Genomic DNA, 25,185 nt, shown 5'->3' with positions numbered 1-25,185 from the left:
ATGCCATAAGAAAATGGATCTTGGAAGTTTTAGGAATGGCGGCCTCCGCAGAACAAAGTAAACACCTGCTCCAGGCGGCCACCCTCCGGGTGTGCAGATGCGGTGGGCGTGGCCATATTCTGGGAGTGACGTCACAGCGTGGCCATCTTCCCTCTGCGCCTGCGCTGAAGTCTTGTCGCGCTTGCTTCGGATGGCGGGAGGGGCCGCTTGTTGACTATTGGCGGACTCAGGCTCCAGCTCAGACTGAGCGTGCGCGCGCGCGCGCGCGCGCGCGCGCACACACACACACACACACACACACACACACACACACACAGCCCTGCAGCCCTGTAGGCTGAGGAGCCCGAGTTAGTTCCGAAGCGGAAGTGTTGCTTGGCTAGTTGCTTGGTCTAGTTCTCTGCAGCGAACAGAGAAATGTTGTCGAGAGAGAGAAAGACAGAGGTTGAGGGGGCGAGTGCTTAGGGGTGATGGGCTGAGTGATGGGGAGTTCTGGAGGACGAGTAAAGGGGTGTTTGTGGGGGTCTTTGATGTAGGGGGTTGTGGGGGTGAATGATAGAGGACCGAGAGGTCAGTGAATGAGGGTCTTTGGGCTCAATAGTGGGCAAGGTTATGGGGCTAGTCAGGGTTGAATGGGGCTTATTAAACGTTGACTTTTACACATTTTCCAGCACAGTGACCTGCGCTAGGGGCTCATAGCACCCCTCAGGCCCCTCCTTAGGCGTGCTCAGTCTCTCCCTCTGTTCGTGGCCCCTTGCCCAAGCCCCGAGGTAGGGGCCTGGTGCCAGTGTTCCAGCTGAAGTGACTCTGCACCCGAAGGCTTCCTTCTGGCTCCTGGGCAAGACGGCCCCAGTGAGGTGAGGAGAAGGAAGAAGGCACCTGAGAGGACTCACCTGCCTAAGGGTCCGCTCAGAGCCTGGGGCTTGGCGTGGGTGGGACGAGGCCTGAGGCTGCAGGGTCTGCGTGGGGGGGGGCGGGGGGGGCGGGGGGGCGGGGGGATGGGGCTAATGCCATGGGGTAATGTTTTAAAAAGTTGGCAGTTAACAGATAAGTAACATATTTATTTATTTAATGTGTTTTTTAAAGTAACACATTTAACTTCTAGATTAATTAGAAAATAGAAAAGAAAATCAAAAGGCACTAATTTTATGCCCCTACATTTAAATGCCCATTTTTAGGCATTTTTTAGTGTGTATAAGGAGCATGCATTTAAAATAAATATTTTTATTGATTTCAGAGAGAAAGGGAGAGGGAGACAGAGACAGAAACATCAATGATGAGAGAATCATTGATCAGCTGCCTCCTGCACGCCCCCCACTGGGGATTGAACCGGCAACCTGGGCATGTGCCCTGACTGGGAATCAAACCATGACCTCCTAGTTCATAGATTGATGCTCAATCACTGAGCCACTCCAACCCTGCAGGAATATGCATTTTAAAACATTTAATGTACAGTTTTAAAATGGGTTCTTGCAGTTTTATAACCTACTTTTTTCTTATTTAGAAGTTTACTGTGATTCAGCTTAAATATTTATTCTATAACATTTAAAAAACTTAATTTAGATATATGTACAGAAAAGTACACAGATGTGTGAACGCTATGTATTATATACAGTTGTCAAATTATGTTGCACACCTGAAACTTGTATAATGTAATTAACCAATGTTACCTCAATAAAAAGTACACAGATAATAAATGTACAGTTCCATACAACATTATTTTTAATAGCTACATAGCATTTCATCTCGTATTTCCTTATCAATTCCATATTATGGGTCATATAGGATCGTTTAAATTTGGCATTGTTAAAGTCAATGCTGAGATGTAGGTACTTACAGAGAAATTATGATATATTATTTCATTAAGGAAAATACCTAGAAATACAATTTCTGGGTCAGTGCATAAGTATACATAGAATAAACCTTTTGTGTTAAATATTAATATAAGGAAAAGAGGCAAGAATACACAGGTGGTTGTTAAAACCACATGGTTGCCCAAACTTCCACAGAGCAGTCTCATGTCTGGCTGGTGTGAGGGGACTTCTAGGCAGGTAATTCTGGGCACTGGAAGCCTGGTATAGTCTCTCATATGCTCTACACTTCTCCACTCTTCCAGCTCACGCATCTGCCTTTTCCCAAGAAGAGCAGGAAATGGCGGAAGCCCAGGTAAGACCTGTCTGTTCTTTCCTCTGTTTTACCATAGATATGATGAGCTATGTAGGAATCTCTGACATAAAGTAGGAAATTATTTGTAAGTAAGCATTAGGATCAGGGACAATGAGCAGCAGCAGCAAGGCCCATGTAGGCATGTGGATGACTTAGGGTGTCACAGATACTAATGCTGAGTTGCAAATTTCTCTTTGAGCCTCTGGCAGCCAGAGGGAAGGAAATACAACCAATAACCTGGCTCACCTTGCTTATAATAGGGAGAGCACACCAAGTCCTCAGGAAAGAAAAGGTTCTTCAATTGCCTTTCAAGATGTTTCTTTGCTGGGTCTTCCTGTGGAAGGTGGAATTGTCTTCTACCATAGCCTGGTGAAAAACGCAATCCCTGGTTCCTACAGATATTTCTTATACCATTCCTCAGTGAGTAGAGACCTAATGTCAAAATGTAATTTGGAAATGAAATATCTTAGGGAACTGCTTGTCTTTCAAATTTTTCCTAAAGTAATTTTCTCAGTTGGAATTTTGATTCTCATTTGGCTAAGAGACAAAGTCCTATAGACACCTATAGTCCACCAACTTTTCCCTTTCCCTTGAATTTATTTTTTAAACAAACAAAATAGGAACAGACTCATGGATATAGTGAACAGACTGACAGCTGTCAGAGGGGGAGGGAGATTCGAGGATGGGTGAAAAAGGTGAAGGGATTAAGCAAAAAAAACCCGCAAAAAAACAAATACTCATACACACAGACAATAGTATGGTGATTACCAGAGGTGAAGAGGAATGGGGGAGGTAGAAGAGTGTAAAGATGTGATAAATGGTGATGGAAAGAGACTTGACTTTGGGTGATGAACACACAATACAATATACAGATGATGTAATATAGAGATGTACACTTGAAAAATATAATTTTATTTATTTTTTTACCATTTTATTTTTATATTGATTAAGGCAGTGGTTCTCAACCTGTGGGTCGCGACCCCTTTGGGGGTCAAACGACCCTTTCACAGGGTCGCCTAAGACCATCAGAAAACACATATATAATTACATATTGTTTTTGTGATTAATCACTATGCTTTAATTATGTTCAACTTGTAACAATGAAAATACATCCTGCATATCAGATATTTACATTACGATTTATAACAGTAGCAAAATTACATTAATGAAGTAGCAATGAAAATATTTTTATGGTTGAGGGTCACCACAGCGTGAGGAACTGTATTAAAGGGTCGCGGCATTAGGAAGGTTGAGAACCACTGGATTAAGGTATTATGTATGTGGCCTATCTCCCCATTGCTCCCCCCTCCACACTCATGCCCTCACCCCCCTGTTTTTGTCCATTGGTTAGGCTTATATGCATGCATACAAGTCCTTTGGTTGAACTCTCCCACTTACCCCCACCCTCCCCTACCTTCCCTCTGAGGTTTGATGGTCTGATTGATGCTTCTCTGTCTCTGGTTCTGTTTTTGTTCATCAGTTTATGTTGTGCATTATATTCCATACTAGGGGCCTGGTGCACGAAATTCATGCACTGTGGGGTTGGTGTCCCTCAGCCCAGCCTGCTCCCTCTCACATACTGGGAGCCCTCAGGGGATGTCCTATTGACAGCTTAGGCCCGCTCCCAGCTCCCCTTGGGGATAGGGCCTAAGCCCCAGTCTGGCCTCCCTGTGTGGGAGTTGATCGGGCTGATCGTGGGAAGGCACCAGCCCCATCACCCCACTGCTGCAGCCACTGCCAGACACCGCAGCCAGCAAGGTTTTTTCATCAACATGGACTCCAGTCCATTCACCATGAAAAAATGACAACTTTCTTTAGGCATTTTCAAGATGTGTCTTTCATATAATAATAATTTCTTTGTTATTTTTTTATCCTCACCTGAGGATATGTTTCCATTGATTTTTAGAGAATGTGAAAGAGAAAGGGAAAGACAGAGAGAAACATCAAAGTGAGAGGAACACTTTGATTGGTTGCCTCCTGCATGAGCCCTGACCTGGGCCCTGGCCAGGAAGGAGCCTGCAACCTAGGTACATGCCCTTGGTCAGAATTGAACCCAGACCCTGCCATCGGCAGGCCAAGGCATTATCCACTGAGCCAAACCGGCTAGGGCAGAATGACATTTCTTAGCCCTCCAGCAGCGGACCTTCGTTTGTTTCACCAGGAGTGTGGTGAAAAACCCTGATGCCTCCGCCAGAGGTGTCAGGCCTGGGCAGGGGACCCCCATCTCCCTCCCATTGCTGGCTCCTCCCTCGCCCAGGCCTGACACCTCAGCCAGAGGCTTCGACCCCCATCACCCTTCGATCACTGGACCGGCCCCTCACCCAGGCCTGACGCCTCTGCCAGAGGCGTCAGGCCTGGGCAGGGGAGCCCCAGACCCCTCCCATTGCTGGCTCCGAGCCCCACCCAGGCCTGACACCTCTGGCCCAGCCTTCAGGCCTAGGTGGGGGACCCCCATCTCCCCCCCATCACCAGCCCTGCCCCCCGCCAAGGCCTGACGCCTCTGGCCCAGGTGTCAGGCCTGGGCAGGTGACCCCCATCTCCCTCCAATTGCCAGATCGGCCCCTTGCCCAGGCCTGACACCTTGGCCAGAGGCGTCAATTCCCATCACCCTCCAATCGCCGGATCAGCTCCTCGCCCAGGCCTGACGCCTCAGCCAGAGGCATCAGGCCTGGGCAGGGGACCCCCAGACCCCTCTGATTTCCAGCTCCACCCCCCGCCCAGGCCTGATGCCTCTGGACCAGGCTTCAGGCCTGGGCAGGGGACTCCCATACCCCCCCGATCACCGGCTCTACCCCCCACCCAGGCCTGATGCCTCTGGCCCAGGCATCAGACCTGGGCAGGGGACCCCCAGACCCCTCTGATTGCCGGCTCCACCCCCCACTCCAGCCAGACACCTCAGCCAGAGGCCCTGACCTCCATCACCCTCCGATGGCCAGATCGGCCCCTTGCCCAGGCCTGATGCCTCCACCAGAGGTGTCAGGCCTGGGCAGGGGACCCCCATCTCCCCCTGATCACCGGCTTCTGGGAGGCTTCTGGGGCTTCTGGGACCAGCCTGAGGCCTGGGATGGAGGCCTGCGCTGGCCTGCCCTGCCTGCAGTATGCAAATTAGCCACCATCTTTGTTGGCGGCTAATTTGCATATCACACTGATTAGCCCATGGGAGGCATAGTGAAGGTATGGTCAATTACCATGTTTGTCTATTATTAGATAGGAAATGACTGAGATCATGTGATATTTATCTTTCTCTGATTGGCTTATTTCGCTTAGCATAATGCTCTCCAGGTCCTTCCATACTGTTGCAAATGGTAAGAATTCCTTCTTTTTTACAGCAGCGTAGTATTCCATCATGTAGATGAACCACAGTTTTTTAATCCACTCATCTGCTGATGGGCACTTAGGCTGTTTCCAGATCTTAGCTATGGTGAATTGTGCTGCTATGAACATAGGGGTGTATATATCCTTTCTGATTGGTGTTTCTAGTTTCTTGGGATATATTCCTAGAAGTGGGATCACTGGGTCAAATGGGAGTTCCATTTTTAATTTTTTGAGGAAACTCCATACTGTTCTCCACAGTGGTTGCACCAATCTGCATTCCCACCAGCAGTGAAGGACGGTTCCTTTTTCTCCATATCCTCTCTAGCACTTGTCGCTTATTGATTTGTTGATGATAGCCATTCTGACAGGTGTGAGATGGTACCACACTGTCGTTTTGATTTGCATCTCTCAGATGATTAGTGACTTTGAGCATGTTTTCATATGTCTCTTGGCCTTCCTTATGTCTTGTTTTGAAAGTATCTATTTAGGTCCGTTGCCCATTTTTTGATTGGGTTGTTTATCTTCCTTTTGTTAAGTTGTATGAGTTCCCTGTAAATGTTGGAAATTAAGCCCTTATCGGTGATAACATTGTCAAATGTGTTCTCCCATGCAGTGAGCCTTCTTGTTTTGTTGATGGTTTCTTTTGCTGTGCAAAAGCTTATTTTGATGTAGTGCCATTTGTTTATTTTCTCTTTAGTTTCCATTGCTCTAGGTCTGTATCGGTGAAGAAATTGCTTCGACATATGTCTGAGATTCTGCTGCCTGTGGATGCCTCTAGTATTTTATGGTTTCCCATCTTACATTTAAGTCCTTTATCCATTTTGAGTTTATTTTTGTGTATGGTGTAAGTTGGTGGTCTAATTTCATCTTTTTGCATGTATCTGTCCAGTTTCCCCAACACCATTTATTAAAGAGACTGTCTTGACTTCATTGTATGCTCTTGCCTCCTTTGTCAAATATTAATTGAGCACAGTGGTTTGGGTCAATTTCTGAGTTCTCTATTCTAGTCCATTGATCTATATGTCTGTTCTTGTGCCAGTACCAGGCTGTTTTGAGAACAGTGGCTTTGTAATACAGCTTGATATCTGGTATTGAGATCCCAACTATTTTATTCTTCTTTCTTCTTTCTCAGGATTGCTGCAGCTATTCGGGGTCTTTTTTTTTTCCAGATGAATTTTTGGAAAGTTCATTCTAGGTCTGTGAAATATGTCGTTGGTATTTTAACGGGGAGTGCATTTAATCTATAGATTGCTTTCAGTAGTATGAACATTTTGATGATGTTGATTCTACCAATCCATGAACGTGGGATGTTCTTCCATCTGTTTATGTCTTCCTCTATCTCCTTTTTCAGCGTCCTGTAGTATTCCGAGTACAGGTCTTTTACCTCCTTTGTTAAGTTTATTCCTAGGTATCTTAATTTTTTTGGTGCGATGGTAAATGGGATTGTTTTTTTAGTCTCTCTTTCTCTAAGTTCACTATTGGTGTATAGAAATGCCATAGATTTCTTGGCATTAATTTTGTATCCTGCTACATTGCCGAATTCATTTATTAAATCTAATAATTTTTTGATGGAATCTTTAGGGGAAACATATAATTTTATTAACCAATGTCACCCCAGTAAATTCAATAAAAATGTCTATTTTTTAATTTAGTGTACATTAAAATTGATTTTGTTGTTGTCCAGTCCAATAAATCTTAACACATTTATAAATTGGTGTAACTAATCTGTAGGGTATAGAATAGTTTCATCATGCCAAAACTGTCTCATGCTACCCCACCTGTAACCTCAGGCAAGCACAGATCTGTTCTGTATCAGTTTTATATTTTTAAGAATGTCATATAAATGGAATCATATGGTATATAAACTTATAAAAAACTTAAACTGTATTTTGAGATAAATGATTGACATGCAATGTAAAAATAATACAGAGAAATCCTTTGTGTCCTTTACCCAGTTTCTCCCAATGTTAACATCTCGCAAAACTATAATACAATGTCACAACCAGGAGATTGATACTGATATGGTCAGGACACAGTTCCATCAATGCAAGGATCCCTTATGTTGCCCTTTTATAGTCACATCCACCCCTTTATACCATTCCTAAACTAGCAATTACTGATCTCCATTTGTAGAATTTTGTCATTTCAAGAAATGATATAAGTTGAATCATATGGTATGTGACCTTTTGAAATTGCATTTTTTCCCCACTTAGTATAATTCCCTGGAGATTCAGCCAAGTTGTGAGTGTGTCAGTAGTTCTTTCCTTTTTATTGCTGAGTGGTATTCTACACTATAGATGTACCACAGCTTGTTGATCCATTCTCCTGTTGAAAGACATTTGAATTATTCCCAGTTTTGGCAATTATCAGGAGAGCTACTTTAAACATTCATAACAAGTTTTTGTGTGAACACCTGTTTTCATTTCTCTACAGTAAATATCGGATTGCTGGGTCATATGGTAAAGGTATGTTTAACTTTTTTAAAAAATTGATTTCAGAGGAAGGGAAAGGGAGAGAGAGGTAGAAAAATCAATGCTGAGAGAGAATCATTGATTGGCTGCCTCCTGCATGCCCCCTACTGGGGATCGAGCCCCCAACCCGAGCATGTGCTCTTTACTGGAATCAAGCCTGGGACCCTTCAGTCTGCAGGCCAATGCTCTATCCACTGAGCCAAACCAGCCAGGGCTGTTTAACTTTTTAAGAATCTGCCAAATTGTTTTCCAGAGTGGTTGAATCACTTTTTATTTTCACCAGCATTGTGTACTAGTAAGAATTCTAATTGCTTCACATTTTTGCCAGCCCTTGGTATTGTCAGTACTTTTAATTTTATTCATTCTAGTTGTATAATGGTATCTTATCATTGTTTTAATTTGCATTTCCCCAATGGCTGATGTTGAATATCTTTTTACATATGCTTATTTACTTTTTGCATATTCTCTTTGGTGAAGTGTCTGCTCAGTCAAGTTCTTTGCCTATTTTTAAATTTGATTGTTTTCTCACTATTCAGTTTTTTTAATTTTTAAAAATTTTCTATTATAGTTTACAGTCAATATTTTATATTAGTTTCAGATATACAACATAGTGGTTAGACCAGTGATGGCGAACCTTTTGAGCTTGGCGTGTCAGCGTTTTGAAAAACCCTAACTTAACTCTGGTGCCATGTCACATATAGAAATTTTTTGATCTTTGCAACCATAGTAAAACAAAGACTTATAATTTTGATATTTATTTTATATATTTAAATGCCATTTAACAAAGAAAAATCAACCAAAAAAATGAGTTCGCGTGTCACCTCTGACACATGTGTCATAGGTTCGCCATCACTGGGTTAGACTATCAGATACTTTACAGACTGTTCCCCCTGATATTTCCAGTACCAAACTGGCACCATAAATAGTTACTACAGTATTATTGACTATATTTCCTATGCTGTACTTTGCATCCCTATAACTATTTTGTAACTACCAATCTGTAGTTACAAATCTCTTCACCGTTTTCAGTTTTGAAAGTTTATATATTCTGTGTACAAGTGCTTTGTTAGATACATGATTTGTAAATATTTTCTTCAAGTGTGTGGCTTGTCTTTTCATTCTGTTAACAGTGTTGTTCACAGAGCAAGAATTTTTAATTTTGAAAACGTCCAATTTATAAATTATTTCCTTTATGGCTGTGCTTTTGGTATCATGTCTAAGAACTGTTTGCTGAAACCTAGGTCATGAAGATTTTTCATATTCTATAAGTTCTATAGTTTTACGTTTTACATTTAGACCTGTGATCCATTTTGCATTAATTGTTATATAAGGTGTGAGGACTAGGTCAAGGTTCATTATTTTGGATATGAATTCCCATTTGTTCTAACCCTGATTGTTGAAAAGACCATTTTTGTCCATTGAATTGCTTTTACAGTTTGTGAAATATCAATTGGCCATATTTATGGGGTCTATTTCTGGACTATATTATGTTATATCTATCTATATATCTGTATAGTACCACAGTCTTAAAATCAAGCAGTATGATTTCTCTAATTTGATCCAGTTTTTTTCAGAATTGTTCAGCTATTCTTGTTCCTTTGCCTTTGTCTTTCTATAAAAACTTTAGAATAATCTTGTTACATATCTAAAAATTATCTTGCTAAGGTTTTTACAGGAATTGATTTAAACTTGTAGATCAGTTTGGAGAGAATTGATATCTTTATTATCAATTGTGGCTTCCAATCCATGAACACGGCATGTCTCTCTATTTATTTAGATCAGGGGTGGGGAAGCTTTTTTTCTGCCAAGGGCCATTTAGATAATTATAACATCATTCAAGGGCCATATAAAATTATCAACTTAAAAATTAGCCTGCTATATTTGGTCAAACATTTAATTAACTCACCCCTAATGCCTTGGCAGGACCAGATCAAATGATTTCCCAGGCCTTATGCGGCCCGTGGGCTCGACATTCCCTATCCCTGTGTTAGTGGATATATCAGTTTGTTTAACCATTCTCCCGTGTACATGAGAATTTTGATTGTTTCCAGTATTTTGCAATTAAGAATAATGCTGCAACAAAATATGTTGTGCATATGTTGTTTACTTATTGTTTAAATATATCTCCTATTTAAATTCCTACAAGTGACATTGCTGGATCAAATGGTAGTTTTGTTAGATATTGCCAAATTCCCTCCTGTAGAGGTTGTACTGTTTCCACTCCCACTAGCATTGTATGATAGAGTCTGTTTCTACATGGTTGCACTAATAGAGTATGTTGTCAGGCTTTTAAAACTTTTATTTTTTTTTTCAATCTGCTAGGTAAGAAATGATATCTCTCTATAGTTAGAATTGGTATTATTCTTACTATGAGTGAGTTGAAAATAATTTCATATATTTAAGAGCCATTTTTAGATCTTTTTTTGTCAATTGTCCCTTCTTTATAATTTTCTATCAGGTATTTGTTCCCCTCCCTTTGGTTTTTAAGAGTACTTTATATATTAAGGATATTAATCTGTGATACATGTTGCAACAATTTCCCCCCTAGTTTGTCATTTGTCTTTGGATTTATGTGTTTAGACTTGCAAAAGTGTTTTTATATTTTCATGGTTTTATTTATAAATCTTTTATTGCATCTGTACCTTTACTTACAGTTAGCAAGTCTTTCCCTTTATTCAGGTTACCCAGGCATTCAACCAGGCTTTCTTATAATACTTTGTAGGGTTTAAATATTTTACATTTAGCCCCCTGATCCATTTGGTGTTTATTCTTGTGTATGGTATGAGGTATGGATCCAATTTATCCTTTCCAACTGGCTGTCCAGTTGTCCTGTTACCATTTATTACAATGTGGATCTGTTATCCTGTCTTTGAGAGAATGCATACATCAAGGTATCCTCTAGTTACTTTGTGAGGGTGGGCTATTACAGTTTTTATTTCCACTGTTTTTCTAGCTACTCTTGCACATGTATTTTTTATATGACTTTTAGTATTATCTTGTTAGTACCGTTAAAGAGCTTGTTTTATTAAATTTGGGTCACATTAAATTTATATATTAATTTAGGGATAATTACATCTTTGTGTCATTCTGTCTTTGAAGAGTTTGACAAATCTGAAGTTGGAGGAAACAGTCCCCATAAGAGACCACTCTCACTTCTGACACTACCTACAATCTTGGGGTCCCAACAGCACCCTTAGGTTTGATAATTCACTGAAAGGGCTCATAGAACTCACTGAAAGCTGTTATACTCATGGTTATGGCTTTTTACAGGGAGAGGACACAGATTAGAATCCACCAAGGGAAAAAGTGCATAGGGCAGGGTTCAAGAAATGACTAAATTTGGGGCTTCCATTTTTCTCTCCCCATGAAGTTGGGATGTGTGATAGTACCCATGGAGTTCTGCCAACCAAGGATACTCACATGAGCCTTGGTGTCCAGAGATTTTGTTAGGTTTCATTTTATAGATATGATTTTCCACGTGGCTACTCGCCATCTCCAGCCCCTCAGGGAGTGACCCAAAGCCCCTCCCCCAAAAAATCACATTATTATACTATCCATGGTGACCCAAGACTCCCATGCAAAACATCCTTCTATTCTTTCTTCCTTCCATTCCAGTCTGTCCTTCTTTCCTCCCCCTCCCCCTCCCTCCTTCTTTCCCTTCCTCCCCCCCTCCCTCCCTCCCTCTCTCCCTCCCTCCCTCCCTCATTTATCTAGCTGTCTGTCTGTCTGTTTATCTTTGGTTATTTTAAGGAAATTACCATCAATTGTAATCTTAAATCAGGATTGGGTATTGAATTCTGTTTTAATATTTTTGGATCAGCATTTCTTATGTTAATTCTTTTAATCATATGGATTTTCTCCTTAGGTCTACTTAAATGGTGAATAATATTTTTTTGCATATGAATATCCAATTGTTCCAATACCACTTGTTGAAGTGGGAACTCCCATTTTGCATTCAATTGCCTTTGAAATTTTGTTGGAAATATTTTTTAAGTATGAAGATATAAAATACATCTATAATAATAAAAGTATGATATGCTAATTAGACCAGACAGCCAAACAACCTTCCAGACGACCTTCTGGACAAAGCCGGGGCTGCGAGGGCCGAGGCAAGCCACCTAGCATGAATTTCATGCATCAGGCCTCTAGTTTAATTATAACATACATGAAGTATAGTTTATAAGTCTCCAGCTTGATGGATTATCGCAAAGTGAACACACTGTGTAACCACCCCATTGGTCAAGATTAAGACATAATTAAGACTTCTGAATCCCCACTTATGCCCTCTCCCAATCAATACCACTCCCAAAGTTGATCACTCTCCTGAGTTCTACATCATGGATTGGCCTTACCTGTTCTCTTACTACACATAAACTAGAGGCCCAGTGCGTGGGGTCCCTCAACCTGGCCTGCAGATTGCGAGAGGGTGCAGGCCAGGCCAAGGGACCCCATTGGTGCATGATTGGGGCTGGGGAGGGACCGCAGGAGGGCTCCAGTGAGTGTCCGGCCTGTCTTGCCCAGTCCCCATTGAGGTCAATCAGGGCTGGCTGGCTGGAGAGGGACCACAGGAGGTTGGCCAGCCAGGGAGGGACCATGGGAGGGCTCCAGGGTGTGTCCAGCCCGTCTCGCCCAATCCTGATTGGCTGGACCCCAGCAGCAAGCTAACCTACCGGTTGGAACGTCTGCCCCCTGGTGGTCAGTGTGTGTCATAGTGACTGGTTGAACAGTTGGACACTTAGCATATTATGCTTTTATTATATAGGATAGAATCATGCAGTATATACTATTTTGTGTCTGAATTCTTTTACTCAGCAGTATATCTGTGAGATTTATCTATGTTGGATATACAGTTGTAATTCATTATTTTCATTACCATACAGTATTTCACTGAATGACTGGGCCACAATTTACCTATTGTATTGTTGAGAGACGTTTTTATTTTCTCCTCAATTAAGTATTAGAAATAGTGCTGCAGTGAACATCTCTGTACTTGTTTTCTGGAGCATATGTGCATGATTTTCTCTAAGGTGTTTACCTTTGGGTAGAATCACTGGATCATAGTGTATGCAAATCATTATCTTGAGTAAATAATGGCTAACTGTTGCCCCAAGCAGTTATACCAGTTTACATTCCTACTAACAGTGTGTGAAAGTTCCTATATCAAAACAATATTATTGTATTTTAGCCTACTTAATTGTAACCTCTCTGGAGGGTGCATAGTGGTGTCTCATTGTGGCCTAAATTTTCATTTACCTGAGAGCTCATGGGATTGAGTACATTTCATTGGTTATCTGAGTGCTAATGAGGTCAAGTACATTTTCTCATGTTCATAGGTCATTTGGTTTTTCTTTTTAGTGAAGTGCCTATTCACATCTCTTGTCTATTTTTGTGTTGTTTGTATGATCCTTACTGATTTGTAGAGGTTATGTTCCAGAAAAGATCCCTTTATCACTTGTGAATATTGCAGATAATTTCCCCATCTATAGCTTCCTTTTTTTTACTGTTGTACTTTCAATCTTATAACGTTTATAACTGTTTTCCTTTAAGAATATTTTAGAATTATTTCCATATCCAAAGACTATGAAAACATTTTCCTATATTATTTTCTAGACACGTTATTGTGTTATCTTTCACATTACATTTACAATTTACCTGTAATTGATTTTTGTGTATGGTGACTATTAAGGGTTAAATGTCATTTCCCCTCATATAGATATCCAGTAACCCATCCACATTTATTTGAAAAGATCATCCTCTCTTCCCACTGTTTTGTAGGCCAACTCTGTCATAACTCAGGTGTCCATACATATTTGGATTATCTTTTTAGTTCTACTGGACTATTTGTCTAGCCTTGTGCTAATACCACATTGTCATACGTGTTCTATTATTTAACGGAATAGTTTTTTTCTACTGATTTGTGAGTTTCCCACAAAGTAGGTCACTAACTTGATATGAAGTAGGCATCCTATATTAAGTCATCATCATGAACTGGGAACCCAAACAGAAGTTTCCTTAAATTCCATCCTCATCACCCAATGATCAGCATTTTAGTATAAAATGAATGTGCAATTACAGGGACTCGTGACATTTGAGGATGTGGCTGTGGATTTCACTCAGGAGGAGTGGCAGTATCTGAATTCTCCACAGAGGATCCTGTACAGGGACGTGATGCTGGAGACCTACAGCAACCTGGTCTCTGTGGGTAAGAATGACTTCCTTGGGTAATTTTGCTGTTTATGATTATTGTGTCCAATAAAGGGTATTTATTTTCTCAATTTTGGGAACTTTCAAAGTCTCTGAACTGTTTGAAGAGTTTGACACTGAATCCCAGGGATCAGAGTACCTTTTCCTCTCTCTGCTCTCCTGACAAGGTATTTGTGAACTCAAAACCCAGGCGAAATGATTTGGCTTAACCATTGTGTCAAGTGGTAGGTCCCTTGTGCTGCCCCAAACTTCACCTTCCTCTTTCTCAGAGGCTCTGAAGACTAAGGAGGTGTTGTTGTCTTTTCTCATTAGCAGGGGAGCAAGCTACTAAACCAGATCTCATCCTCAATTTGGAGGTAGAAGAGCCATGCCTGGCAGAAGGAAAAATCCCACTTTGGAGCTTTCCAGGTAAGTGGGATTGACCCAGGCTATGAGGACAGGAGGTCCCAGCTTGTCAGTCAGGGCTGAGGACCTCTGAAAGGGCTTTCAGAGATAGCTGGGAAATGTTGTGGCCTTTATTGTTGTTTGAGGACAGGGACATGAACTCCACAGACATAAGACTGATACCACTCTTCTGTCCCACACCCACCAGACCACTCTTCTTAAGTTGGTGCTCACCCACAAGTTTCTGTACAGCTCCTTTCCCCATATATACGTGTCCTGTATATGCCAATCTCCTGCCCTGCACTTCTACCATTCTCATTTCTCACTATTGTATCTAAAGACAGGCCCACATTAGTCACAGGCCTAGGCTAGTGCTGCAATTTCAGATTGAATTATCTGATTCCATTAAGCTTAGATATTCCTATCAGATTTATTCTCCTAAAACATCTAGATTATCTCTTTTAAACGATATTTTTATTGATTTCAGAGACAAGGGAGAGGGAGAGAGAGAGAGATAGAAGCATCCATGATGAGAAAGAATCATGGATCGGCTGCCTCCTGTATACCCTCCACTAGGGATTGAGCCTGCAGCCTGGGCATGTGCCCTTGACCAGAATTGAACCCAAGACCCTTCAGTCCTCAGGCCGGCGCTCTATCCACTGAGCCAAACCAGCTAAGGCTTGTTGATCTCTTTTTAAAAAGAACTTTATTGAGATAAAATTCACATACCATAAAATTCACTCTGAGGTACACAAATTCAGTAACTTTTTAGTACATTCATAGAGTTCTGCAACCATCACTTTTATTTTTATTTATTTTATTGACTTTTTTTTAGAGAGAGAGGAAGGGAGAGAGAGAGAGAGAGAGAGAGAGAGAGAGAGAGAGAGAGAGAGAGAAAGGGAGAGAGAGAGAGAGAGAGGCTGCCTCTTGCACGTCCCCACTGGAAACCCTGGAACATACCTTGACCTGAAATCAAACTAGCAACCGTTTGGTGTAGGGGACAACACCCAATCAATTGAGCCACATGGGCCAGGGCTGCAACCATCACTTTTAGAGCACTATAATCACTCCAAAAAGAAAACCCTATCTCTTTTAAAAAAAATTTTTTTTAATATATTTTTATTGATTTCAGAGAGGAAGGGAGAGGGAGAGAGAGATAGAAACATCAATGATCAGAGAGTATCATTGATCGGCTGGCTGCCTCCTGCACACCCCCTACTGGGGATTGAGCCCACAACCCAGGCATGTGCCCTTGACCGGAATCGAACCCAGGACCTTTCAGTCCATAGGCTGATGCTCTACCCACTGAGCAAAACCAGCTAGGGTGAAACCCCTATCTCTTATTAGTCACTCTCCATTCCCTGCCCATCCTCTGGCAACTACTAATCTACTTTCTGTCTATGGTTTTGCCTTTTCTGGACATTTCATATAAATGGAACCATATAAAAATATGGCCTTTAATGCCTGGTTTCTTTTACTTCTTGGCATGTTTTCAGGGATTGTCCATCCATATTGTAGCATGTGTCTGTACTTCATTTATGGCAGAATAATATTCCATTATATGGATACTAGAGGCCCAGTGCACGAAATTCGTGCATGGGAGGGGGCTCCTTCAGCCCAGCCTGCACCATCTCCAATCTGGGACCCCTTGGGGAATGTCTGACTGCCTCTTGCAATCCAGGACTGCTGGCTCCTAACTTCTCGCCTGTCTGGCTGCCTGATTGCCCCTAACCACCTCTGCCTGCCTGATCCCCCCTAACATCTCTGCCTGCCTGCCTGATAATCCCTAATTGCTCCCCTGCTGACCTGATCGCCCCAACTGCCTCTGCCTCGCCCATCACCTGGGACCCAGGATTCCCTCCTCTGGCCGGTCACAGGCACCAGACCCGGGATTCCCTCCCTCTGGCCGGCCACAAGCACCCAGGACTCGGGCCAGCCTCACCCGGGCCAACCATAGCCCCAGGGGACTGTGGACGGGTTGCTTCACCTGGGCCACAGCCGCAGGTGCTGGCTCCCAGGACCACAGGGTGGGAGGCTTGTCCCTCTCCCAGGCCGTAGGCACAGCCGCTGGTGCCTGGAACCGTGGGGACCATGGGCATGTGGATTGTCCCTCTTCCAGGCTGCAGGTGCAGGTGCAGTCCCTGGCATCCAGGACCGCAGGGTGGAAAGCTTGTCCCTCTCCCGGGCCACAGCCTGGCTGGTCCCCATTGCTCTCTCATGAACTCATTTGTGCCTGGATGGTCCCCATTCCTCTCTCCCCAGTGTTGAGTGTCTGAGCTGTTATGGCATGATGGCATGAGAGCATGAGGGTGTGATGACCATTTGCATATTAGCTCTTTATTATATAGGATACCACATTTTGATTTTCATTTTTTGGGACATTTAGGTTGTTTACACTTTGATGGTTCTATGAACATTAATGTAGAAGTTTTGGTGGTGATGTATGTTTTCATTTCTTTAGAGTACATACATAGGAGTGGAATTGTTGAACAGTGTGATAACTGTGTGTTTAACATTTTGTGGAACTGCCAAACTGTGTAAATATCCTGTTCCTCAAAAATTTTTTATTCAGTGGTTTTAGCATTCCATGATGATTCTTGCCTAAATCAGTTATTACTTATATGGTTGAAAAATGATGAATTTTCTATCATTCCTTCTACATTTGTATGTTTGTAGTCTTCTGTAAAGAACTTTCCCTTACCCCATCTCCACTAATTAACTGGCCAAAGGAAACTCCTTCAAATTGGCTTCTGAGTCTTTGGTAGATTCCTTGCTTTCTGTTACAAGATGTTCAAGGATCATTTCACATATTTCCTTCCTCTGCCCTGAAATCAGACACTTCTTCTATGAAGCCCCAATTTCTTTTTCATGGTAAATGTTGTGAGACCACAATTTAGATGTTAAGGAATGGTTTCTAAGCCTTTAGGAACTATGTAAAAAAGATATTTTTAAGAGAAAATACATCATATATTCAAGTTGGTATTTCCAAATCAAATTCTGGAGTTAAACATTTTTAATTAATATCACACCTAGTGATATTGTTAATCTAAAAATAAAAGGCCAAAGTGAGAGGCAACAGCATTTATTTGAGGTAAAAAAGAATAGGTATTCAGTATAAATTGGTAGTTACAAAATAGTCATGGGGATGTAAAGTACAGTATAGGGAATATAATCAGTAATATTGGAGTAACTATGATTGGTGCCAGTTGGGTACTGGACATATGGAAGGGAACACTTTGTAAAGTATATGATTGTCTAACCATTATCCTCTACATCTGAAACTAATAGAAAATAATATTGAATATAAACTGTAATTGAAAAATAAATTTTAAAGTTCTTAAAAAGAAGAATACTTATTCGGGAAGCAATGATTCACGCAGAAACCCAAATAGTGTTCTGATTAGGAGACAAAGGTAAGGGGTATTAATGACAAAGGGAAGGGAAACAATCATATCAGTAGAAAGAAGTAATTTCTATAGATGTAGATAAGCTATCATAGTGATGCTAATTTTAAACAATGTTTTTAATTTTCAGTCCAGTAGTTTGGTAGTAATCAGTTCTCTAGTTATAATATCTGCTTTTTTAAAAAATATATTTTATTGATTTTTTTACAGAGAGGAAGGGAGAGAGATAGAGAGCCAGAAACATCAATGAGAGAGAAACATCTATCAGCTGCCTCCTGCACACCTCCCACTGGGGATGTGGCCACAACCAAGGTACATGCCCTAGACCGGAATCGAACCTGGGACCCTTCAGTCCGCAGGCCGATGCTCTATCCACTGAGCCAAACCAGTCAGGCATATCTGCTTTTTTATTATCTTTCCAAGCAGTTGTTTGAAATACAGTGTTGCCTTAGGCCCAATCCAAAGGTTTGGGGTTTTTTTGTCCTGTTTTTAACATTCAAAGGTTTGAGGAGTAACATGGGCAAGGCAGTTCCTCTAGGATAGCAGCTCTAACTCCATTTTAAAGTGGCTCCACTTATATTATTATTTTATTTTTTTATTTTTTTTTTATTTTTTTTTATTGTTGATTGTACTTATATTATTTTTTATAGTAGTAATGTTAGTGTTATTCCGAGACTGCTGAATATAGAGGGTTGAATCAGTTGAAGTAATCATGTTGGTGCCATTGAGAATCAAGACTTTTCAGCATGGTTGTTAGGAAATATAGATGAGAGGATATTAGGGAATCCTTTTCTATTGAATTTTGATGTCTGATTATATAAAATTTGCAAATGTTAAGGAACAAAAATTCAAGCGAGTAACTTTGAAGATGTAATTGACAGTAGTAAACAAGTTATGAATCAGAGAGCATTCCATCTAGCAAATAGAAGGGAGCTTCAAGGAGTTGTACAACATGGTAGGTTTTTATAGGTAGAAGGAGAGTGGGACAAGGAGGTTTAAAAGAGTATTATTTCAGGTATGGTCAGGTCACTTTCCCTTAGGGGAAGCGAGGGGATCTTACTAGGCAGATTACCTCATTAGTGTTGATTAGGAAATTCTAGAGTGGTTTTAAAATTCTACTCTTGGGAGAGACTAAGACTGCAATTATTAACCCTTGGTGGGGCTTACTACAAGTGACTCCAATTTGGATCTGTTGTTTCTTTTTAACACAAGTATTTGTTTGGTTTCAAAGTCAAATCTAGAGAACAGGTATTTTCCAAGAAGTCCAGCTTCTTTCCCTTCTCCCTCCCACTCTCTTCTTTCCTTCTCCCTATAGGTTAACACTAGCATCAGATGTAACCATTTATTAAAATTTGAAAGTGTATCTTTCCATTGTTTTTCACAGGACCCTATATAAATATGTATTTATATATTTTCCCTTCTTCAGAAAAATGTTAGCCTACTCTGCACAGTTTTATTAACTGTGTTTTCACTTGCTATTCAAGAACATGTGAATTACATTGAGATATTCCTTATTTTCAATAGTAATATATTGGCTCTTAATCATAATATTAGTAGTAGTTGTAGTAGTAGTAATAGTAGTAGTAGTATATTAATTGTTCTAGTAAACATTTGAAAACACTTTTTTTAAATTGAAAACATTTCTTATGTGCCATATATACTAAGTAATTTAATTATATCACTAAACATTTGGGTGGGCACTGTTATAATTCCTGTTTTCTAGGTGGGAAAGTAAGACACAAATAGATAACTTGCCTAAGTTCACAGAACAAGTGAAAGGCCAAGGCAGGCTTTGATCCTGGGCTAGAGAACCCATGACCCTAGCCCAGTGGTTGGAAAACTGTGGCTCACAAGCCACATGCGACTCTTTGGCCTCTTGAGTGTGGCTCTTCCACAAAATACCGACTTCTGTGCATGAGCCACGAAGTTTCAATTGCACTGTACATGCGCGCCCGCACGTGGTATTTTGTGGAAGAGCCACACTCAAGGGCCAAAGAGCCGCATGTGGCTCACAAGCCGCAGTTTGCTGACCACTTCCCTAGCCACATGTACTATGCTTCTTACCACATAAGAAGGTCCTATTCAGTAGATACTTGGTGGAACTTGGGTCCCATCAGATGTATTTTGTAAATGCTTTTTCTGTGATTCTAATGTTCACTCCTAGATAAGAACTAGTACTTTGCAATCCAAAGAAAGGATGTCATAGAAGGGAAACCACTGCTGCATGATCCATTTTAAAATTCAGTATTATTATTATAAATGTTACCCTTATTAAATTTAAGTGGTTATATGAGTATTTTAGTTATTGATACTCTTCTTTCATCTTCTCTGTATGAAATTTTTCATATAAAGTTTTAGGAAAACTTCAAAAGTGAACTTCAAAAATGACAAAAAATTAAGTAGATGTATAAAATGTATTTACCATATTTTATTGACTTCAAGATACCATTGGGTTTTTAGACATATCACTACGAAAGAAAAATTTCCACCAATTAATTTTTGACATGTCATTGATTGTAAGGTGATTCTGGATTCAGAAATGTTAAAATGTGGAATGATATTCATCTTGTGACTGATGAAATATGGTATATTAAAGACAAGGCTTTGCAATTTTAACTGAGTGGTACATACAGATGAGCAACTACTTTAGAAGTTAATAAAAATTAGTTATAGAGGTAAGTTTTGAAAAGACTGAACTTCTTAAAAGTTATCCACATTTTGACTATAGAAGAATATGGAGGACTAGGCTCTGTGGGTAATGGAACATGAAAAAGGGTTTGGAGTTAATAATAGGCATAGCTTTTAGTAGAAAGAGTATAGATAGGAGTAGACAGTGATGTTGAAGAACTGTGAATGCAAGCTTAGATAGATACAAAGGTGAATCCAGATTGGGCAAAGATTTTCAGGTTTTTCTTTGTTTTTATAAGGCTAATTATTCTAAATCTTTAATTTTCTGATAATGAATTTAGGATTTTTATAAATAGTGTAAGTCAGGTAGAGTTAAGAGTTCATATGGTAGCCCTGACCGGTTTGGCTCAGTGGATAGTGTCAGCCTGCGGACTGAAGGGTCCCGGGTTCGATTCTGGTCAAGGGCATGTACCTTGGTTGCGGACATATCTCCAGTGGGGGGTGTGCAGGAGGCAGCTGATCGATGTTTCTCTCTCATCGATGTTTCTAACTCTCTATCCCTCTCCCTTCCTCTCTGTAAAAAATCAATAAAAAATATATATCTTTTTAAAAAGTTCATATGGTAAATGATGATAAAGGGTGATAAGGTCAACAAAGTAGATGGAAATAAGAGACGATGTAAATGTAGCAATAAAGACTTAGGTATCAAGGCAAGATTGTTCTCAGTAACAAAAAAGCTAGTAGGTGGGATTTTAGTAAAAGAACAGGATTTGATGGTCAAGTTTCTCTCTACAGGAACTCTAATAAAATGTGCTAACAGCATCAGCTTTCATATGGCAGGGCATTTATAAAGAAGGTCCATTCTATAATATCAGAGTATAAAAATGGTTTATTCTATTTCTTTCTAGAAGAAACCTGCCAAGTTGATGAACAGATTGAGAGGCAGAACCAGGATGATGAAGATAAATGCTTTCTGATGCAAGTTGGATTCCCTGACAAGAAAACAATTACCACCAAGAGTGACCGTGACTATAATGAATTTGGAAACACACTTTATATGAGTACAAACCTTGTTGCTTCAATACAAAGACCCCATAAACATGAGTCATTTGGAAATAATATGTTAGATAATTTAGACTTATTTAGTAGAAGCTCTGTAGGAAAGAGATATGATAATGGAAGTGCAAAATTATTATTTCATACTGAATATGAGAAAACAACTCCTGGAGTGAAAACTTATGGATATAAAGACTGTGGGAAGACCCTCAGGAGAAAGAAAGGTCTTAGTCTACATCAGAGAATTAAAAATGGAGAGAAACCCTTTGAGTGTACTGCATGTAGGAAAACCTTCAGCAAGAAGTCACACCTCATTGTACATTGGAGAACTCATACGGGAGAGAAACCCTTTGGATGTACTGAATGTGGAAAAGCCTTTAGTCAAAAATCTCAGCTCATTATACACCTACGAACTCATACAGGAGAGAGACCCTTTGAGTGTCCAGAATGTGGAAAAGCCTTCAGAGAAAAGTCAACTGTCATCATACATTATAGGACTCATACAGGAGAGAAACCCTATGAATGTAATGAATGTGGAAAAGCCTTCACTCAAAAGTCAAATCTCATTGTCCACCAGAAAACCCACACAGGAGAGAAAACTTATGAATGCACCAAATGTGGGGAATCTTTCATACAGAAGCTTGACCTAATTATACACCATAGTACTCATACAGGAAAGAAACCCCATGAATGTAATGAATGTAAGAAAACTTTCAGTGATAAGTCAACTCTTATTATACATCAAAGAACTCATACGGGAGAGAAACCTCATAAATGTACTGAATGTGGGAAGTCTTTTAATGAGAAGTCAACTCTCATTGTGCATCAGAGAACTCATACAGGAGAGAAACCTTATGAATGTGATGTGTGTGGGAAAACCTTCACCCAGAAGTCAAACCTTGGCGTACATCAGAGAACTCATTCTGGAGAGAAACCCTTTGAATGTAATGAATGTGAGAAAGCATTCTCCCAGAAATCCTATCTCATGCTACACCAGAGAGGTCATACAGGAGAGAAGCCCTATGAATGTAATGAATGTGAAAAAGCATTTTCCCAGAAATCATATCTCATTATACATCAAAGAACTCATACAGAAGAAAAACCCTATAAGTGTAATGAATGTGGCAAAGCCTTCAGAGAAAAATCAAAGCTTATTATACATCAGAGAATTCACACAGGAGAGAAACCCTATGAATGTCCTGTATGTTGGAAAGCTTTTAGCCAGAAATCACAGCTCATAATACATCAGCGAACACACACAGGAGAGAAACCCTATGCATGCACTGAGTGTGGCAAAGCCTTTAGAGAAAAATCAACATTCACTGTACACCAAAGAACTCATACTGGAGAGAAACCCTATAAGTGTACAGAATGTGGGAAAGCCTTTACCCAAAAATCAAACCTTATTGTACATCAGAGAACACATACAGGAAAGAAAGTCCACGGGAAAGGCCACACCCAGAAGTCAAAGCTCATTATACATTAGAAAATAAATCAGTAGTGTCTGTTATGTTCCCTGAAGGAACATCTCATTTTGTTAGCTATGTTTTTTAAGTATGTTCTGACTTATGGTTTAAATATAGGGATAAAGTCAGCCTTTTTTTCCCATCTCAACCTTTACCCAAAAACTACAGGGAAGCAAAGAAACAGAAGTGTAATCTCTGTACCTGACAAAATTAGGAGATAGCTGCAACCCTGATGAGAGGGTTGCCACAGGCAGATGTGGGAGATCTCCAAGGACAGAGAATGCTCAAGGCTGCAGATGTGAGACAGCACAGGTAAGGACGCTTAGTAGAGGTTCATATACAAACACAACAGCAGTAACCCAGAGCATGGGTAGGTGGGAGGTAGGATGTTTCCTAGATCCATTTGGCATCTAAGGAGAGATAGGCAGGGGCCTTGACAAGGAATTGCTCAGACTAATCATATTTAGTAGAAACTAGTCTGTACTAATCGGATGAGCAATTGGTGGGGGTTGGGGCAAGAGAAGGCAGTGTTTCTTGTGACAAACCCTATAGCTTCCCCTATTTACTGACTCAGAGAATCCAAGTCTGAAAGAACTACCAAATGGAAAAAATCCCAGTTGCAAGAGAACCTCTGATCTGCCTTAAATGTGGCCATGGTTTCTTTTCCCACATGAACCTCCAGCAAACACCATGTCCAGGAAAAACTCTTATTTAAAGAGGAATGATTCCAAAGTAACCAAAACCACAAATGTGCATGGCTTTTCCAGCAATTCCACGTCTAGGAATGTATATACTCCTGCATATACAAAATGATGAACGCACAGAGGAATTCACTGCTGCACTGTTGTGAAAACAAAAGGTTGGAAGCTGTAGATATGACAACACCATGGGCCTGGTTCCTGAAATCCTGGTATGTTGACTCAGCCAACTCCTAGGTAGAAAAAATTAATAAAATATATAAAGAGAACTTTTGAAGACGCCATCTAAGCAATGATGTGGGATGCTCTCCAACATACATTATTAGGTGGAAAAACCAAGGTGCAGAATAGTGAGTATAATGTGCTACCATTTATATATAAAAAGGAGAACATATGCTAAGTATTTAGTGTGTATGGATAAACTGTCTCTGGAAAGATAACACAAGAAGCTGGTAACCATGATTACCTCTGGGAAAGAGAAGGGGAGTGGGTAGCTGGGGGGATGGAATTGTTAGGGAGACAACAGTATATCCTTTCATAACTTTTGAAAATTGTACTGTGTGGAAGCACTACCTTTTCACTCAATAAATAAAACTTTTAAAAAGCATGGTTTGTTCTATTACTATTATAATGAAGTCAGATCCTAGATACAAGATTTCATAACATTTAATAGAGATATGCTCATTGTGGAGTTTTAGTTTTCTAGAGTGAAAAAATTGAATAATCAGAACCATAGATGTCCACTTGGGGGTGCAAATAATGTGATTCTCAGATCAGCTGGGACCACATTCTGTAAACCTAAAATAATTGAGACTGGTACACATTTCTTATTTAGTGTATGTAGTGACATCTGTGAAAGTATCCTGTACTAAAGCCTGTCAATGGCTTTCCACATCTTAACATTGAATTACTTTGTGTGTGTGTGTGTGTGCGTGCGCGCACACGTACACACACACACACACACACACACACACACACACACACACGCTTTTAACAAGAGATATAAAACATAAATCTACAGAGAAGTTGAGTGCTTACCCCTCAGGTCACACTACTGCTAGTGGCTGCATTTTCCAAGGTAAGGGACAGATTGAGAGCTGTGGTCTGAATGGGCATGGCCAAAGACTGTGTAATAGCACATCTGCTCCAGAATAAGAAGTCCCACTTTGTGCATGACAGTCTTTGTGGCCCTGATGCTTCTGAGGTGGAATTGGGCAACCCAAGCTATCTAAAACCTGGGCCTGGTCAGTATTTCTGTAAGAAAATAAGCTGTGAGTTCACTTTTTTATGAGCGATGTTAAGTCAGACATGTCATATAGGGTGAGGCAAAAGTAGGTTTACAGTTTGTATGGAAAATACAATAATTAATAATACAAGAATAAAGTTGTGTACTCAC

The 25,185-nt window shown here is 40.5% G+C and overlaps 1 protein-coding gene across 3 annotated transcripts; it reads left to right on the top strand.

Moving 5' to 3' along the window:
• The first annotated feature begins 296 nt into the window (after positions 1-296).
• Positions 297-24,396, top strand: LOC132225279 (zinc finger protein 182). 3 transcript variants are annotated; one of them, XM_059680583.1, is made up of 6 exons: positions 297-854; positions 2,114-2,163; positions 7,912-7,943; positions 14,025-14,151; positions 14,466-14,561; positions 21,478-24,396. In XM_059680583.1, exons 3-6 carry the CDS (start codon positions 7,935-7,937, stop codon positions 23,109-23,111), a joined length of 1,866 nt encoding a protein of 621 aa, XP_059536566.1. In that variant the 5' UTR covers positions 297-854; positions 2,114-2,163; positions 7,912-7,934; the 3' UTR covers positions 23,112-24,396. The 3 variants fall into 3 exon arrangements, with proteins under 3 accessions (XP_059536566.1, XP_059536565.1, XP_059536564.1); XM_059680581.1 differs by lacking the exon at positions 7,912-7,943 and having other exon boundaries at positions 303-441; positions 669-854; XM_059680582.1 differs by lacking the exon at positions 7,912-7,943 and having other exon boundaries at positions 14,469-14,561.
• The last annotated feature ends 789 nt before the right edge of the window (positions 24,397-25,185 follow it).

The sequence above is a fragment of the Myotis daubentonii genome, chromosome X (assembly GCF_963259705.1).
Source record: "Myotis daubentonii chromosome X, mMyoDau2.1, whole genome shotgun sequence".
Lineage (NCBI taxonomy): Eukaryota > Metazoa > Chordata > Mammalia > Chiroptera > Vespertilionidae > Myotis > Myotis daubentonii.
This window is presented reverse-complemented; position numbering and strand designations above follow the sequence as displayed.